Source organism: Manis pentadactyla, chromosome 17, assembly GCF_030020395.1.
Source record: "Manis pentadactyla isolate mManPen7 chromosome 17, mManPen7.hap1, whole genome shotgun sequence".
In the NCBI taxonomy this organism is placed as follows: Eukaryota; Metazoa; Chordata; class Mammalia; order Pholidota; family Manidae; genus Manis; species Manis pentadactyla.
The window spans coordinates 66,357,324-66,374,844 of NC_080035.1; the positions used below are offsets into that span (position 1 = coordinate 66,357,324).

A 17,521-nucleotide genomic window follows, 5' to 3' on the forward strand; every position below is an offset into this window, starting at 1 on the left:
GTCCTCTGCCGGCTCACTCCTCCCCCTGTGCCCATCTCAGACCATCTCTGGACACCCCCTCTGCCCCACCCATTAAGTGAACTGTCCTATACTGTACTGGCATCCATGCCATCGCAGTACCTGTGGATTCAGGCAGCATCTTAGTGTGTGAGGGGCGAGTGTCAAGTCCTGGAAGTCAGTCCTGGGCAGCTGGCAGGGCTCCTTCTTGTCTCCTTTTATGATGGGACAGCAAAGCTTGGAGCAGCCTTCCTAGGCATGTGGCTGGTAGGGGCGTGTGCCTGGGGGGCTGTGTCACCGCTGGGTGTGTGTGCCTGGTAAGGGCATGTGTCTGGTGAGATGTCTTTCAGGCTCTTCAGCTTCTGAGAGGTGAGCCCCTCCAACACAGTGTGGAGAAGGCAGTGGGCCCTGGAAGCTGCATGGAGGGGGTGCATGTGTGCACCGCTGGGAAGACTCTGCCATTCATCCTCTCCAGGGACGTCCGGTGGTGCTGGGTGGGAATGTCCACAAGTGCCATGGACTGAACTTTCCTGCACCTCTTCACCTGTTTGTGTCCCGGCCTGGGGAGGACCCTGTGACGGCACTGTGTGAGACATGCCCTCGGTGTCTGTTTGCAGCATTTCCTAAGCTGACTTAGGTTGATTTCTCCTTGTGGAACTCCACTCCTCTTGAGTGAGCCTGAGAACGCGTGGCCAGGCTCGAGGCTGACAGGGTGGAGGTGGGGCTCAGAACCGTTGGCTCTCCCTATGCTGCCGCTGGCTAGTGCCCCCTCCTCCTGAAACAACATGTCTTTAGATTCTTAAACTAAAAGAAGAAAATATTTCACACCGATACCTCTTATTACCGCCCCTAGGGCTGAGTGAGCAAATGAATCCCCTCCTACTATTTCACCTCCATGGCCCACAGACCACTTGCAAGGGGGCCCTGCTGGCTGGACTTCCCAGCCAGGACTGCAGACGGCCTACCGATGCGTTAATCAGCCACTGCTTCAAAAAAAAACTCCTTTCTCAGCCAACTCAGGTCCTGTTGCTCTGAGGAAAGTGCCACGAGGTGCCTACGGGCTGCCCCTGGTGAGCCAGGATTCAACATACAGGCCAGGACGAGGGAGGTCTGTGCACCCATGCCATAGCACGTCCAGGGCAGTCCTAGAGAGCCAAACACCGCTGGACGCAAACTTGGACACACGCACTGCGGGACTCCAAAGCCACCGAGCGCCAGGCCAAAGGCTCGTGCTGCCTCCGCGGGTTCACTGCTGCCCCTGGGCCTGGGGGCCGTGGTTCCCCGAGCGGGACTGAGGCTCACCTCAAAGGCCACGAGTGGCCCCACAAGACTTCCCATGCAGCCTTCCTGATGCACTGATGGCTTCTGGGGCCTGTCTGTCCTCACCCCACTTCTACCCAGCCACCACGATGGGTCGCTGGCCCTCCAGGCAGCCCGGCCACCACCCCAGGCTGGGTCTGCCTGTGGACCTCAGTGCCCAACACATGCACCTCTGGGGCTTGGGGCCTTGTTGCCGGGAGGGCCGCACCTGGGCCCAGAGGAGCGGTGGCATGGCCGCCTTACCTGTTTCCTTGCACAGCTTCTGGATGCGGCTCGGCGGGTCTCCCTTATGGTGTAAGCTGCCCAGGCTCCTGGTCCTCTGCAGCCCCACCATCTTGCTGGCTGCCTCGAGGTGTGAGGGGGCCACCCCCAAGGGAGGGGCTCTGGGGCCCAGCGGCGGCCTCCCAGGTGTAGCTGCTGTGTCCTTCTCCATCGCCCTCCATGCCTTTGTCTTAGAAAAGACGGACACTGGCTCTCAGCACACCCTTAGGCAGAGCACATGGCTTCCAAGCTCTCTCACCATGAGTAGTTTATGTGCCCAGGGGCCTCCTGTTGCTAAGTAGCCCCTGTGACGTCACCGCAAAGTCAGAGTTCAGAGGTCAGCCAGCACAACCCTTCCTGTGGGCTGTGGGTTTGGGGAGCGGGCTTTGCTCAGCTCCCCTCCTTTGGGGCCTTGGCTGGTGCCTCTGGCAGAGAAGGCAGGGGACCAGGGCAGCCAATGGGCCTTCTGTGTGGACACTGTGGGCACTTGTGTAATGTCTGATGGACGCCTTTGGATGGTTTTCTCGTATTGAAGCATCTTCTTCTTTTCAGGGACAGATCTGGCACCAAACTGGATCAAATGTATGGACTCGAGTGGTGTGGCAGTGATGTGGGCACTTGCAGATGGCAGGGCAGGGAGCACAGGGGCAGAGGCTCTCTGTGCAGCCCCCACATGGAAGGCAGGGCCATCTGGGGCAGGTGGGTTCAGACAGCGCCCACCAAAACCCCATTGCTGCCTTTTCAGTCTGCCAGTCGGCCGGGCCTGGACAGGCATCTCCTCCTAGATGTGGGGCCGAGAGCCCAGGAGGTGTGTGGGCTGGCTCCTCCTGCGCCTGGGCCCCTGGGCCCTCCCGCCCTGCACGCAGCCTCTGGCTGTGAGGGCGCCACTCACGTTGCAGCAAGGCCCACCTAGGACCTCATGTGACTTCATTCACCTCTTCAAAGACCCATCCCCAGATACAGCCACAGTCCGAGGTGCTGGGGTCAGGACTTCACCACTGGGGGGACACAACTCAGCCCACAACACCCACTAGCCCACAATAGCTTCACAGAAAATGTCTGATTCCGTTTTCCTCCACTCATGCAGGACCATAGTAGCTGCCTTCCTGAGCAGACAGTTGATCGCATTTGGTGTGATAAATACTCAGAATGGAGCCAAAGTGACCCCCTGAACCCCCTGCACTTCTACCACGAGCAAGCACACAGCATCTTCGGTTCCAGGGGGCGACCAGTCGGAGGCGCCAGGTCCCGTGGCATGACTCAGAGGCACCTGCTCCCACCAGAAGGTGCCGATCTTGGAGTCCCAGGCGGAAGCCAGGGCAGTGGCTGCCAGGGGAGGCTTCTCTCTCCAGGTAACGGGCTGTCTGAAGAAAGAGTGAGTCCCCAAAGCCAGCTATGAACTGTTCCTGGTCCCCAGAGAGGGGCTCTGGCCCACATCCCCAGGATTCCCCATATCTCTCCAGGGGCAGAACTTCCTGGTCCCTGAATACAAGTTGCCAGCCTCTGTGGAGCTGCCCTGTGGCCCTCATGGGCCCCCAGCGTCCCCCACAGGCTCCCCTCTGCAACCTGTCACCCCACCAGCCCTGGAGCTGATAGGAGGGGCCAGAGAAAAGCAGCGAGTCCATCCCCCTGGGGAGGGAGGCCGACCCCTGCCACCCAGGGCACGTCAGACCAAGTCCCCAGAGGCAGACCCCCTGATTCTTCACTTCACAGCTGACTCAGACTGGAACTTAAAACACAACAGAGTGAAATCCAAACAAAGGAGAAATGGGGTACCGAAGCGATGGGGGCATCCTTGTCCACTGTCTTGAGCTCCTCCCTGCCCTACTCAGGCCCTCCCAGTCCTCCTCCGTTTGGGGGACTGGCCCATGTGTGTCCTTGAGCCTCTTTCCTGCCCTCCTTGACCTGGACGCCATCACCATCCACACCGGATGGTCCCAGGAGAGCACCCTCAGAGTGCTGGACCCACACTCTGTCCCAGAGAGCACCCTGGTCTCCAGCCTGACTCAGAGCCCCACAGCTGGGCCTCACCTGTCATCACAGGCACCCCATGTAGCTCCCTACTTGCCTGGCTCCAACACATGCCCCCATTTCCCCCGTAGGCAGCTATGGGCACTCCTGAGAAACTGAGCCAGTCCTCAGAAAAGAATAAAACGTCCACTTTAATGGGCCAGTAAAATACATCACAAGTCATTAGTATCTTATAAACAGAAACATTAAGTTACAAACCCATGTTAAAAACCACACGTCTGTGCAGCCTCATAGCTGTGTGTCCCAAAGGGTTTTTTTGTAACATTTCCTCCCCTATTTTTGTAAGTCTGCCATCCAGTAATGGGTCTGAATGACAGAATGTGCAGATGCAGACAGCGATGAGCACGGGCACGTGGTCCTGCTTCTTTGGACGGGGCTTCCAATGCTGGCGCCTGCTGCCGTGATGCCAGTTGGGGGCTCACTGCCCCTGTGGAAGGACCCCTGCCCAAAAGAAAAAAAGCCGGTCCCTGACCTAGAGCTTCTGGGCTTCACAGCTGCTAAGGGCCTGGGCCAGACACCTGACCGGCGAGGGTGACCCTTCGAGCTCTGCGCCTCCTCTTTCCCTCAATTTCCCCCGGGTACCTTTAATTGGCTCGCATGAGGATGCTGCCTGCTCCCTTTATGGCCCTGCTGTGACCTCCCCTCTGATGAGTACAGGTCTGGGTGCACTTTATATCAAAGACAGAGTTTAAAAATATTAAGAAAAACAGCTTGAGAATTACGCACATTTCCAATTTTAAAATCTTCCCCACACTTCCACAAGGGGTGGCAAACGTGGGTCCTGCTTTAATCCCGAGAGCGGAACAACACGTCTTGTGCTTGAAGTGGGGACTGCACAGATACCCAGCTCAGCCCGTCTCTGGCACCTGCAGGCTGTGGGTGCGTCTTGGAGTCAGCCTCTGAGAAGGGGGACTGGGATGCCCCCAGGAGCTCTCTGCAGAAAGCCCCATGCCCCCCAAAATATGAAGAACATCCTCCAACTGGTATCTCTGTGCAGTTGTGCACAGCCACAAAACCCACTCTGCAGCCAGGAACACCACCCCAGAAGCTGAAGCCAAGGGCCGTCTGCCGGGCCTCCAGTGGAGGCTCCGAGGAGAGAAGTGAGGCTCTTCCGTCCCGGCAGTGCTGAAGCAGAACGTCTAGGCAGGTGCCAGCGTCCTGGGGGCGGACGCTGCAGAGCCAGCAAAGGCGAGGACACACACGGGGCCACGCGCCGCAGAGGGCGGGCCGGCTTGGGACACCGGCCGCGGGCGTGAACAAAACGGCAGCACGGAGGCCGGGGCAGCGCGAGACCCGAGAGCCGCTGTGCAGCTGAGCGCGCCGCCCGCCCGCAGCTCCTCCTTCTCTGCAGCTTAAATGGAGTGGGTGGAGGTCTCAGACCGCTGCCGGATGTAGCTTTGGAAGCTCTTGTCCCCGATGGGGTGTTCCCTGCAACGGGAGGCGGGGAGGCAGGTGAGGCGCAGGTTCCCTGTCAGACGCGACAGCACATGCGGTTCTCCAGAAGCTGCCTGGGGACGCAGCCACGGTGGCGCCGTCCTGTGTGACCACAGGCATGTGCACACAGAGCTCCAGGAGGGCATGGCACGCCTGGCACATCACGGGCACTCGGTCCTACTAGCTGCCACCACAGGAAATGGTACCGTGCTCATGGGCTGTTTCGACCTGTGGCTTTACCACGTTAAACCACGTTAAAAAGGCAACACTCTGTAGAAGGTCAGCGGGGGCTCTCCTGATGGGGTGCTGAAAGGGGCGGGCAGACCCTCTGGAGCAAAGTCGGTTGGCGCCCCCCGGAGGGCGCTGGTGCTCAGCACCTACGACCAACCTCGTCAACGCCAAGTCTTTCCTGGGGCCCCTCCCCGACCAAAGCCGTCTCCCGACATCGTCCGCAGGGCCCCGGCCAGGGCGATGAGGCCCTGCTCTGAAGGAGGCAGGAAGCCTGAGCCGCCCCAGCGTCCGCTCAGAGGGCTCTATCCTCCGTCCCGTCCCACAGCCCTGCCCCCGGCGCCCCACACAGCCGACCGACCGCTGGCCGGGTGCACTCACTGGCTGCCATACTTGGTCTTCTGGAACTTGTCCCTTCTGTACTGGGCATGCTCCTGCTCCAAGGTCCCGACCCCGGTGATGACCTGCCTCAGCGTCTTGTAGGTCTCCTGGGGGTCGTCAATGACAAATGAGGAGTATTCCTCCTGCTCCGGCCCATCGTACACGGATCTGCTCCCACAGGCCTCTGCATGTGGGGAAAGGGCAGGGGTCAGCATGAGGTGGGCTCTCCCAGACAGGCTGCGCCCTGGACCCCCGCAGCCTTGCCGGCAGGGCCCATCACTCACAGGCAAGCGCACAGAGCAGAAGCTCCTGGAGGAGCCGGCAGGTGCTGGACAGCCAGGCCCAGAAGGCAGGCCCCTGAGGCCTGAAGCGCCAGGCCCAGCCCCACCTCCCACCAGCCCTTCCCCAGTGACCTGCGTCCATCCACCTCACCGGCTCACCAAGCCAGGCTCCTGGGCACTGGCTCACAGGCTGTGGGGTCCCCTAGGGTCAGTCTGTAGGGCTGAGCTCCAGGAATACCCCATCTCAAGAAGGCTGCTCTTACTCCACTCACCCAGCGTTTATGAAGACGCCGAAGGCTAGACCACGCAGGCCACAGGGCGGGGGAGAAGCTGCCAGGCAGCCGACCTCTCAGGCAGCCTGTGCCAGCTGACGAGGAGCCCGTCACCGCCACCCATGCAGCACCCTCTCTGCACCACCTCCCTCCTGCTGACGACTGCGCTGTGACCTCTGGGCCCCCTGGGAAGCGCCCAACACCTGACCTGGGCCCCCCACTCCAGGGTCACAGAGACCAGGTGGAATCTGCGCTTTGCAGTCTGGCCTCAGCGAGCCAGTGTCTGGGGTCCTCACTCTCAGCCTATTGCTATGTCATCGTCACAGGGCCTTGGTGTCCACTTGACTGTCTTTACTTCCAACTCAGAGAAAATCTCTTAATTCTCACTGAAAAATCATAGTCTGTGCCAAGGAACACTGTCAAGATTTAAAATGTCACATAAAAAGGAACCGAGATACAGGAAAGATGGAGAACTCTGGACGTGAGGGGTGAAGGGCTGGGAGTGGGGCCAGGCTGGCGCCCACCAACTCTTTGAGGGAAGCGCAGGGCACGGTGACTGCCTGGCTCCCTCCCCAAAGCCCCTACTTGCAGCTGCTTGGCCTCTGCAGATCACTTAAGCCCTGGGCCTTACTGAACCCTTCTGGAAAAGGGGGCACTTGCCCCAAGAGGTGCGGGCTCCCACGAGGCTCCCGGCTGGTGCCTGGCAGCACATGTGCACTGTACTCACAGAGACAGAGGGAAGGGATGGACAAACAGGAGCGCCGCAGTCAGAAGGAACAGGTCAGGGGGGCAAAGGCCCCCCAAGCAAGTCTGTGGACTTTGGTAAAGGCAACAGGAAGCACGAGGCAGTTCTCGCTAGGGCACAGAACTGGCAGAGAGTAGGCTGGCATCCTCACTGATGAGAGCATCTCCCGTCTCTGCAGCTAGATGCCGAGAGGCAGGAGTCACTGTGGGACCAGCACCCTGGGAGGGTATGCACACTGGTGACAGAGCCGAGATTCAGGGTCCAGGCCCATCTGCTCTGGTGCCATGCTAGCCACTCCACAGGGTCATGGCCCTCAATGCCATCAGCCACCCTGCCTCACCTGCCCAAAGGCCTGACCGAGGGGGTGGCCCTGCTTTGTAGAGAGGGGAGCGAGTGCTATGCCTGGACACGTGCACAGCCGCAACCTGCGCTGCCTTGAGGGGCTGGTCTGCACTGACCTCCCATCCAGAGGCCCCAACCCGGAGATGTCAGCCCTCCCACCAGGCACTGCACTTGCCCTACCCTGTGCCACACCTCAAGGAGTGTTAGAGGACAGCACCCCACGGAGGGTGGCCGGCGACACTGGGCAGACCATCTCCCCTCCCTCAGCCGACTGCAGCAGCCGCCTCTGGGCACCAAAGGGCTGCCAGGCCCCAGAGGGAAGGACTTATGTCAGGTGGGAAAAGCCCGCAGCCACATGCTCAGGATGTAAAGGGAGCGTCTCACAGCCCCAAGCCTCTGATAATGACCTGCCTCAGGAGAGCACTGGACTGCGGGCAGGGCCCAAGGCCTGTGGAGGAGATCTATGCTCTGCCGCCTCTGTGGGGGGAGCTGCAGGCCTCGCATCGCTGATGTCAGATGACCTTTGTCATCAGTGACCCTTACGTCGAGGGGAGGCTGAAGGTGTTAGACCCCTTTCCAGTTGTCTGTCCACCTGTGCATCTACCGGTCCTTCCACTCATCCGTCCCTTGGCTGGGCACTGGTGTAATGCCTCTTCTTGCAAAGGGTGGCGCATTCTGAGCACAAGCAGGTTAGGGGTGAATATGCTGCAATCGCAGAGACAGGCACAGCCTTCAGGACGTAGGGCAGGTAAGAAAAGCTCACGGGAGACAAGCAGGCATTAGCCAGGCTGAAGAGCGGCACCAGCAGCAAAGGACAGGGCTTTGTGGCGACGTGACGTTGGGCAAGCCCACGCAAGAGAGAGGTGGCAGATTGTGGAAGGCCCACCCAGCCTCCTTGTGAACCTGGGTCTCACACAGTGGCCTCAGCCTCCTCAAGAGTCCTTGATCCTACCCCCTCTGTTCTGGCTGCTCTGTCTTTGCTGCCTGGAGGCCTCATGCAGCCTCAAGTCCACCGCTGCGCAGCCTCCTGGAAGCTCAGAGCCAGAACTGTGTGTGGCACGCTTGCTGAGGGACCACCCTCTCATCTGGGTGTGTGTGTGCCTGTACATGTGCACTTGTGTGCTGTCTGTGCGCGTGTCTACACATGAGTGAGTGTCCGTGTGTCAACGGTTGTCTTGCATGTGCACATATGTGTGTGTACACGTGTGTGGCTGTGTGGTGGTGGGGAGCCTGGGCATGCACTGGAATGAGTCCTCTGAAGTTACCAGTGGGCACAGGTGGGAAGCCACATGGCCACCCAAGCACAGATAAGTGTTTTCCAGGCCACAGCCCATGACTGACCTTTCTGGGTTAGATCAGGAGAATGAGAAGGAAAAATGTTTAACAAGCTTATTTCCAGGCACATTTAGTTTAATTTCACATTCTGAGTGGGGCTTCGGTGACTCTGAGAGCCAGCAGAGCCCCCCAAGGACAAGGTAGCCTCCCAACTTCCCAACAGCTCTCACCCCTGCCTCTCCTGAGTCACAGTCCCGAATGGGCATCCATGCCACCCACATGTCCTGCCTGCGCCGCCCAATTCTGCAGAGCATGTGAAGCAGTTAATCGTAAGGATGATGAAGCTGGGTAAAAATGATGCCTGGAGCTGCTGTGCATGCACACACACTCACACACGTCCACACACATCCATGTGCACTGTGTCCACATGCACACATGTCCACACACACACACACACACACACACACACACACACACGCATCCACCCACACATGTACATGTCCCTATGCAAAACACAAAAGAATGAAATTCTTGGTTTGGGGGTATGGGAGGGTATCAAGAGAAGATTTTCCCAAGAATTTGTCAGTTGATAGGTTATAAAATGAACTCCTTAAAATTTATCTGCACAACCTGTTATTAAGTTAAATTTCCCCAAATAGCTGCCTCCCTTGCAGAGAGCCTTTCCCACCAGTGGTACCGACGACAGCGCCCCACGCACATCACAGAGGCTCAGCAGGGCTTATCTCCCTGTCTTTGCTGCAAAGCCCCCGAGTCTCGGAACCCTGGGCAGCCACCCCAAAAGCCGCCGGCGACCCCATGACCCCAGGCCTGCCCTCACCTTGCATCTTCTCCAGCTTGCTCATGTTCAGGTTGAAGAGGGAGTAGATACGCTCCGTCTCTCGGTCCCCATCAATGTCCAGCTGGATGTTCGCCGGGAGGCCACTGCCCAGACACAGGGAGAACAGAACAAAGGTGTGTGTCAGTCATGACGCTGAGTGCTTACTATCACCGGAGGTGACGGAGTGACCCACACTGAGCTCATCTCCCACCAGGGCTGGGGCATAGCAGGTGGCCTGTGAAATAGCTCATGAGCACTCAGAGGATGACTGTGGTCTCAGAGCCCTGGGGGCTGCTCAGCACCCACGGATCTGCCAAGGCAACACGCAGACAAGGCGGACTTGTTCTGCTGTAACAAATGACCTAGAATAAAAACAGCCCCTACAGGGGCCCAGGGCCTGGCTGAGTGTGCCCAACTGGGCCGGGGCTACCCAGGCCTCCTCCCAGGACCAGAAAGGAAAGCCACTCATGACCCGCAGGAGCCCAGCCAGAAGGGCAGGAGAGAAGGGCTGCCTCAGTCTGCCGAGGAGGGGTGTGTGCGCAGCACGGTGGAGCTCGTGGACTCTTCTCGGGAGAGACAAGACAGCACACCCCCGGGGGCCTTCTGTGCATGAGCCCCGCCCTGTGCGCACACACCCCAGACATGGCTCCGGGCTCCTGCCGGGCCACACAGAGGCTTTGTGAGGTGAGCCCCAGGCCCCCTTGGGTGTACTGGAGAGCAGCCTCTTGTGTGCAGCTCGCCCAGTGGGCAGGGGCTGCATCTTAGTGCGACTTCCCTGTATGGTGCACAAGCCAAACCACTTGCTTGCTACACTGGGCAGCCCTGGGGGTCGCAGGCTGGAGAGGCTCAGGCCTACCCGGTGCAGGGCGTGCAGCCAGCAGCTATGTCTGAGGAGGCCCTGCAGCACAACCAGCGGCCGTTCAGGTAGGCAGATGGGTGGAACATGGTGAGACGCTGCTGGTTGTGCTGGCTCACTTTCGTGAGCGTGTCAGCCCAGGCCTTGGCCTCCACGCAGTTGTCGGCCTGGACGTACAGCGCCCGCTCGGGCTGGATGACCTGGAACATCTGCGGAGACAGGGAATAGGCTGGTGGGTCTCGAGCAAGACCCCTGCCTGACCCACAGCAGTCGGCAGGTGCTGGTTGCTATCAGTGGTGCCCTCAAGCCCAGGGCTGCAGGGGGTCGGGGGTCTGGCTCTAACCAAGAAGCCCAGAGAAGCCAAGTGGCTTTCTGCTGCCCTTAGACTTGGAGCAAAGCCACATCCCTCCTGCTGAGGGAGACAAGCGTGGCGGGGGCCCTGGGGACTGAGGAGGCTGGTGTGACTCAGCTGGGTCAGCTCTGCCCAGCAGGCCAAGCACCTCCTCTTTTGGGGCCTTAGAGGCCTCCAAAGCAAGGGTGCAGCAGGGCTGGACCCCTGTGGGGTTCCTCCTCAGTGGATGTGGCCTTACACAAATAGGCTGGCTTCTCCAGGGCCCCTTATTTTCAAGCTGGGGCTTTTGTGCAAGAAGCATTAGAGCTCACGCCACCCTCCTTCCTGTCACCACTCCAGACAAGCACCGGGGCCTTTGCATGTGTTGTTGTTTATCTGAAAGGTTCCTCCCTCCCACTACTGGCATCCTGGGCATTCTTCTTCCTTCCAGGAAGGTACTACTTCCTCTCTGAAGCTTCTAGAAGCCTCCTCCGCCTTTCCTTTTTATCCTTCATTCAGCAAACACTCCTGAGTACCAGGTACTGTCCTAGGTCTGGCAACACAGGATGGTCCAGAGTTTTTGCCCTTGTGTGCTTCCAGCCAGCAAGAAAGATTAAAGTGAACACAAGTGTAGGGGCTGTCTGGCGGTGTCAGGAAAAGACCCTCTAGCTAAAGCAGCTGAGCTCAGAAGGACTGCTAAGAGTTAACTAGGCTCAATGGGGAAATGTCCTAGCTAGAAGGGTAAGAAGGTACAAAGGTCCAGAGGCTGCAGGGAAAGCAGGCTCAAAGGTCCTGGGGCAGCAGACTATCAGGAACAAAGGTCCTGAGGCCAAGAAGGGTCACGTGCTCCTGGCAGCAACTGGCTGTGCTGCATACAAATGAAGGATGGTGAGTGAGGAGGCAGTCAGGCCAGAGCACATCAAAAGTGAGAGGACATCAAAAGTAATGGGGCCTTTTCCGAGGGGTGGGGGTGTGCACCCAGAGGAGGAACAGCAGTCAGTGGATTCAGGGAGATGGAGGTGTGAGTTCCTGAGTGAACAGTCAGGGCTCGTTTACAGAGACCAAGGCCCCCGCCCCACTAGTCTACACAAGAACTAAGGCACAGGCTTCAGATGGCATGAGTCTGTATGGCTGCAGTGCCCGGTGGAGGGTGAACCTCTAGATGGAATTTTGTCCTGGTTGTCTTCACAGGCTGTACCCCCTCACGCACCCCCATATGCACTACAGGCCTTTGAAAATGTCTCCCAAAGGGAACAGGATGTTAGCCTGGTAAGCAGTGCCACGAGAAGCTGGCTCTGAGGAAGGCAGTGGGAAAAACAGGCCAATGAGTAAATGCCAAAATTAGGGAATTATTCTCAACCTAAATTAAGGGCCTGTGGAATGGAACAGCTCACAGCTGCTTCCAGGACAGCCTCCACACTGTGTGCTTCCGGGGCATCTGGAATGCCTTAGGCTGTGGCACAGAGACCCCTGTTGACATCGTGTCACAGGCCTGGGAATGGCCCACGGGAGGCACAGACACCTGGTACTGCAGGGCGCTGCCCACAGAGGAGGTGGCCTCCAGGCCAGGAGCAGGTGTGAAGGTGTTGATCCCTCAGGTCCAGGAAAAGCACTCCCACTGGCCTTGGGGCCCTTAGCTGGCCCAGGAACAGCCTCTAATACTTCTGGAGGAGACGAGAAGCCACATGAAGGAGACAGAGCCGTGCGAGGGGAAGATGCTGTCCACTAGCCGGGCTGTCCGGCCGCCTCGCCTCCATCTGCCCAGTGGATGCCATGCCCTGGTCACGGCCGACCTCCGACCTAATGGAGATGTGAGCTCCTCGTGACTCCTCAGCGACCCTGGGCCGAGATCGGCGTGGCCCAGGCCAGACAGACCCCGGTGCCCCCACACCTGGTGCAGCTGTAGGCACCTGCAGAGTCCCGGCCACCAAGCCGTGTCGCTGAAGAAGGGGCGGAGACTCAGGGAAGGGAGGAAGACAGCCCTGCCAGCTCCAGGGGGCAGAGCCCCACTCGGGGTTGGCCCTAAGCTGTGAACTCCACATGGGGGGCACAGCTGCCGGGTGTGCAAGGGCCACAGGCTATGGACAAGGGCTGTCCTCCCAGGGCGAGGGGTCCCTGGGGATGGCTCCTGTGGTCTGAAACAGGTCTGCAGGCAAATCGGAGCAGCCAGAAGGCCTGATTCCCTTGTGGGGGAGGCAGCACCCCGGAGACAGAACAGAACGTGTCAGGGCTGCAGGGGTGGAGACGCCTCAAGCTCCTCCCCTCCCGCAGGTGCGGCTCTCATCCGGGTCGGGCTCCGTCATAGCTGCGCCACAGGATGGTCGTGGGGGGCGATCCCAGGACATGGGGTGACCCTGCAGCGGGTGCTCAGGGCACTCACGGCGACCTTTGGGTGTGGACGTTTATACACAGAAACACGGGGAGAAGAGCGAAGACATTCACTGAGCAAATGGGACAGAACGCCAATGCCCATGGCCCTGGGTGGCCAGCATGATGCCCTTGTTCTACTCCTGTATCTTTTCTAGTTCGAAACTAGATCAGAAGAGAAGGTTTCAAAGAAATCCCACAGGCCCCAGAGCCTGTGTCCGGTGCCCTTTAGCAGAGGGTCTATGGACCCTGGGGCTGCCAGAGAAGCCACCTTCTGGCACATTCTGCTGGCCCTGGTTGACCAGACTGTTTTGCTCTGTGGTTTGGATGCAGAATCACGTGGTGCCTTGTGGGCACCCTGGGGAAGTGGGGCCCTGACAGAAGATGCCCTGAGGGACTCGTGGGGGACGTGCACTCACATTCTTCATCTTGAAGGACTCCTCCTCCAGTTTCTCCACGGCCAGAATGTTCTCGATGGGAATGCTGCAGAGTGGCTGGTCCCCTGTGTGGAGAGGTGTGGTGAGGGGCAGGCCAGGACGAGGCGAGCGGCCGGGATCCCGGCAAGCCGGGCCTGCGAGGAGCTTGAGCACAGAGCACCCAACCTCATGCCCTTGCACCCCGCGGAACCCATGCCGGTGTCCATCCTGGTGCAAGAGCCTCCAGTCATGCGGTCTCTGGAGCCACGTTCCCACATTTTTATGGAGAGAATTACCTTCTCGATACTCCTGTCTACACCTGGGCCATTTCAGGTCCAGGAGGAGGCAGCCAAACAGGACGAGACCACCACTGCCCGTGATCTGACTCCTATGCCTGGCGCCAGGGCACAGGCCCACCTGCTCCCCGCCGCCCCGCCCAGGCTGCCCCCCGAGCTCCTCTGCCTGAAGACCCTCTGCTCCCTCCTTGGGAGACACCTTTGCTCTTAGTCTCAGTCCAGGAAAGCAGACAGTGACCCCAGTGGGGCATAAACAGTCTCTGGCCCCGTGGAAAAAAGGTGGAAACAAGGAAACAGAGGAATCTCATTACCTTTGCTTTTCTGGTAGGTGAATTCATGGTTTGTCAGGCGAAACCATCTTTTCTTAAAATTCTTCATCCCGAAACGCTTCCGCCCTTGCGCCCTCTTAATCATGAACCTGTTGTAAACGGGACACACTAGCAGGCTGAGCATCCGTGGCTCAGGGGCACGTCTCCACGGCCCCCTGCCCCACAGCAGGGTCAAAGAAGCTTGCCACTTCCGTATTTGTGACCGTTTTCAGTGCCTTACAGTATTCCTTCTGAGTCACAGGATTAAGAAACCAAAATGCTAATGCCTCCACTTTTGAGAATTCAGCCCCTGTGCTGGTGTCACCTTGGGTGCCAAGTTGTTGGTGACAGTGGGCTTCCAGATTCCCGCAAGGCAGCCTCCCCCCAAGAACTGAAATTGGCAGGAGACCATCCAGTACGCTGGGCCACTGGGGCCACGGAGGGGTGCTCGGCAAGCAGAGGCCACTGAGCTGGCTCCTGACAGGCCCTGCTTGGGCCCCTGCCAGCAGCGTGGGCGTGAGGGGCTGGGGAGGCAGGGCCTGGAGATCTTGAGGGGTGAGCCGGCTCCGCTGAGGCGCCAGACTTCTCCGGGCCTCTCCCCACACGGAGGCATCTCTCCACTTGCAAATTCAGCAGAGAAATGGATGGGCACAGCACCCGCTCTCAGGCAAGCCCGGGGCAGTGCTGGGAGTTCAAGACCCCAAAAGCACCAGGGCCAGCTGGGCCTTGGAAGGAGTCCAGCCCAGGAGCACCACTGTGGTCCTCCCACTGGCAGGTGCACGTCTTACCCTTCCTTCAGCAGGATGGGCTGCTCTATGCTCTTGGGGTCTCTTCTCCCAGAGGACGAGATCAAATCTAAGAACTGGAGTGGGAGAGACTGTTGGGGGGTCGGCAGGCTGGACGACATGGCTCCTCCACCATGGCCAGGCCCCGGGTGCCCACAGAGGGGCCCTCCCTCAGCACCAGAGGGAGGGAGTCTGGGAAGCAGGTGCCCGGACAGGGTCTTCCCACGAGTCATGGGGTCAGCTCGTCTCCGCTGCGGCTGAGGTACCTCCAGCCCCGACCTGACCACCTGCTGGCCCTCGGGAAGGTCCCCATGCATCAGGTGCCACTTCGGCCGAAGGCTTCAGGTGACACCAGAGAGCTGTCGTTCTGATGGCCTCCAGCGGAGCCCGAGGCAGTGCAGGTTCTCGCAGCTGCCCCCTGCTCTCTGCGACTGCCCACGGCCTATCTGGAGCCGTCTCGTCAACATCGGCTGCCCTGTTCCTGTCCCCCTCGCCCCACTCTGCATCACAGTGTATGTGATTTCTGGGTGACAGATCAGTGTGACTGCCTCTGAACAGAAGCAGCGAAGCAAAGCTTTAGGACCAGAAGAGTTTCTCCCGGACACTGTGTCCCTGACTCTGGGTCTCGTGTCCCAGGGACTGTGACCCTGATGCATTTTGGGGCATCAGGAGCAGACGGGCAGGGCATGGGTATTAGAGGAGCCATGGGCAGAGCCCCATGAGGTCAGGGCACAGTCACTGAGGGAGGAGAAATGCAGGCGGCCCAATGCCAGGTCCAGGGGCAGTGCTTGGCTGAGGAGGCCTGGGACTCGGGGAGGGTGGTCGCACAACACTGCAAAGGACCACAAGCTCTGATGGGTTCAAAACGGTTAGCAGCCAGTTTTATGTTATGTGAATTTTAACTCAGTTTCTTTTCAGAAGCTGCAGACCTTGTCAGGGGTGGTGAGTTGGAGCTAAGTGACATCCACACTTACGTTTTTTACCGCCTCAGTGTATTTCTGTTCATTGAAGAATTCATAAAATGCAGCCATGTATGATTCCTTAAAACTGGCCTAGAATGAAACAGATCACTCAGTGAAGACCCAAATCTGGAGTCAAGGCCTGGATCGTGACAAGCCTCAGTTTCGTAGCCCAGGACTGCCAGTGCTAAAGTCCGCCTGGGTCGGCCTGCCCACCCCGGATCATGACATAGGCTGGCTGCTCCCGTGAGAGGAACCCCATTTACGCTGTGTTTTTAGAATCTCGAGCGCAGGATCCTGGCCAGCTCTTCGTCACAAAAGACTCGACCCCCTTTCCCACGTGGTCACCAACCTCTGGGCTCCGGGTCTGCGCAGTCTACACTAGCGCCCAGTCCTGGCTGCTGGGACAGGCTGCTTGGGAGCCAGGAGGCATCTGGGGGAGGACGTCCTAGGGCTTGGGGCAGGTGGGCCACAGGAACTCAGGGAGGGGCCTCCAAAGCAACCACCCTGTGCCCCACCCCCGGTGTTGTCATTCTTAGGTCACTTTACTGTTTCTGGGTGTGAACTGAGGTGGGTTTTGTGTAGACCCAGACAGACGCTTGCTTATCTGAGCCTCCAGCCAGCGAAAGCTGGGACTGACGGAGGGAGAAGAGCCATTCCTGCTGGTCCATGCCTGCTGTCCACCACACACCCCTCCTTTACTCTGGGTCAGAGAGAAGCAGACATTTCCCTGAAGGGGGCTGCTCGCCAGGAGTTATGGGACCCTGACTCCCTTGTGGCCCCACAAAGAAGAGATGTGGTGGGCTGGGAGCAAGCATCTGTGATGTCTGCTCAACCCCTTCCATACCGAGGGGCTTCCTGGTCTGCAGTGGGGCCAGCCTTGTCCCACTCCGGGGATACACCCACCTGGGCCTGCACACACCATCTGTACATGTCAGCACCCAAAGTCCTCAAAACTGCTGGTCAAGGGGCCCTTGTAGCAAAGTCCAGCCTGCAGTGGGTGACAGTGCTGGGGACGGAGCTCTGTCACCGAAGGGTGACATGGAGCCCAGGGAGGGAGAGGGGCTGCTGGCTGAGTGTGATGAACCGTGGACCCGGGTGGCACTGAGGCCCCGGGGTGGGGCATTTGCCGACACTTGAGGCTGAGGCCACTATCAGGTTCACTCAGCGGGACTGAGGACTGGTTCTTTAGATCTCGGAGGTGGCAGCGCAAGCCCCCTTCACACGGTAAATGCACCGCATGCCAGCATGATTTTCCTCTCAGAGCTCAGCAGGGCTAAGGGGCACTTGGAAGGTGCTGGTATGTGCCGTCTCTTAAGCTCAGTGGTGGGGATACCAACTTTGTTCTTTATCCTATGACTGCATTAAACACATACTCTTTCTTTTGTGTTAAAAAGAGGTGAAAACTAAAATAAATGGCTTACGGACTTAGACTTGGATAAGCTGCCCAGAGTCTGAATCGTCTTTGAGATAAGTGTCAGTGTCCGGGACGTCAGCGGGTCCTGCCAGAGCCAGGAGAGAGAACGTGAGCTTCCACCCAGTTTTGCTGCCATGCTTGACCGAGCTCAGAATTACAGCTGACAGAACGACTGGCCTCTCCGAGAGTCGGGGGACGCGAGGATGCTGTCTGGGAGCGGACCAACAGGGAAACCCTGGACTCTGAGGTGTGCACGCACATCCCTGCTCCCAGCCCACGACTTGATAAAATGCAGCCTCCCAGCCCAGACTCCAGGTTCCCGGAGAAGCTGGGAGTCAGGGCTCAGCTGATGCCCCAAAGGAGCATCTTGATGTGGCAGTG

General features: G+C 58.9%; 1 protein-coding gene across 5 annotated transcripts in view; it reads right to left on the minus strand.

The window, feature by feature from the left end:
- Window positions 1-3,721: 3,721 nt before the first annotated feature.
- RASA3 (RAS p21 protein activator 3) overlaps window positions 3,722-17,521 on the minus strand; it is a 106,242-nt gene continuing 92,442 nt past the window's right edge. For all 5 annotated transcript variants that reach the window (XM_036904823.2, XM_057494487.1, XM_036904824.2 and 2 more), the window contains 9 exons: window positions 17,148-17,225; window positions 15,739-15,816; window positions 14,768-14,841; window positions 13,983-14,089; window positions 13,379-13,461; window positions 10,262-10,470; window positions 9,406-9,509; window positions 5,653-5,836; window positions 3,722-5,037 (listed from right to left, as the gene is read on the minus strand). In XM_036904823.2, the coding sequence (XP_036760718.1) occupies window positions 4,962-5,037; window positions 5,653-5,836; window positions 9,406-9,509; window positions 10,262-10,470; window positions 13,379-13,461; window positions 13,983-14,089; window positions 14,768-14,841; window positions 15,739-15,816; window positions 17,148-17,225 (993 nt within the window). In that variant the 3' untranslated portion in view covers window positions 3,722-4,961. The remainder of the gene's footprint in view (window positions 5,038-5,652; window positions 5,837-9,405; window positions 9,510-10,261; window positions 10,471-13,378; window positions 13,462-13,982; window positions 14,090-14,767; window positions 14,842-15,738; window positions 15,817-17,147; window positions 17,226-17,521) is intronic.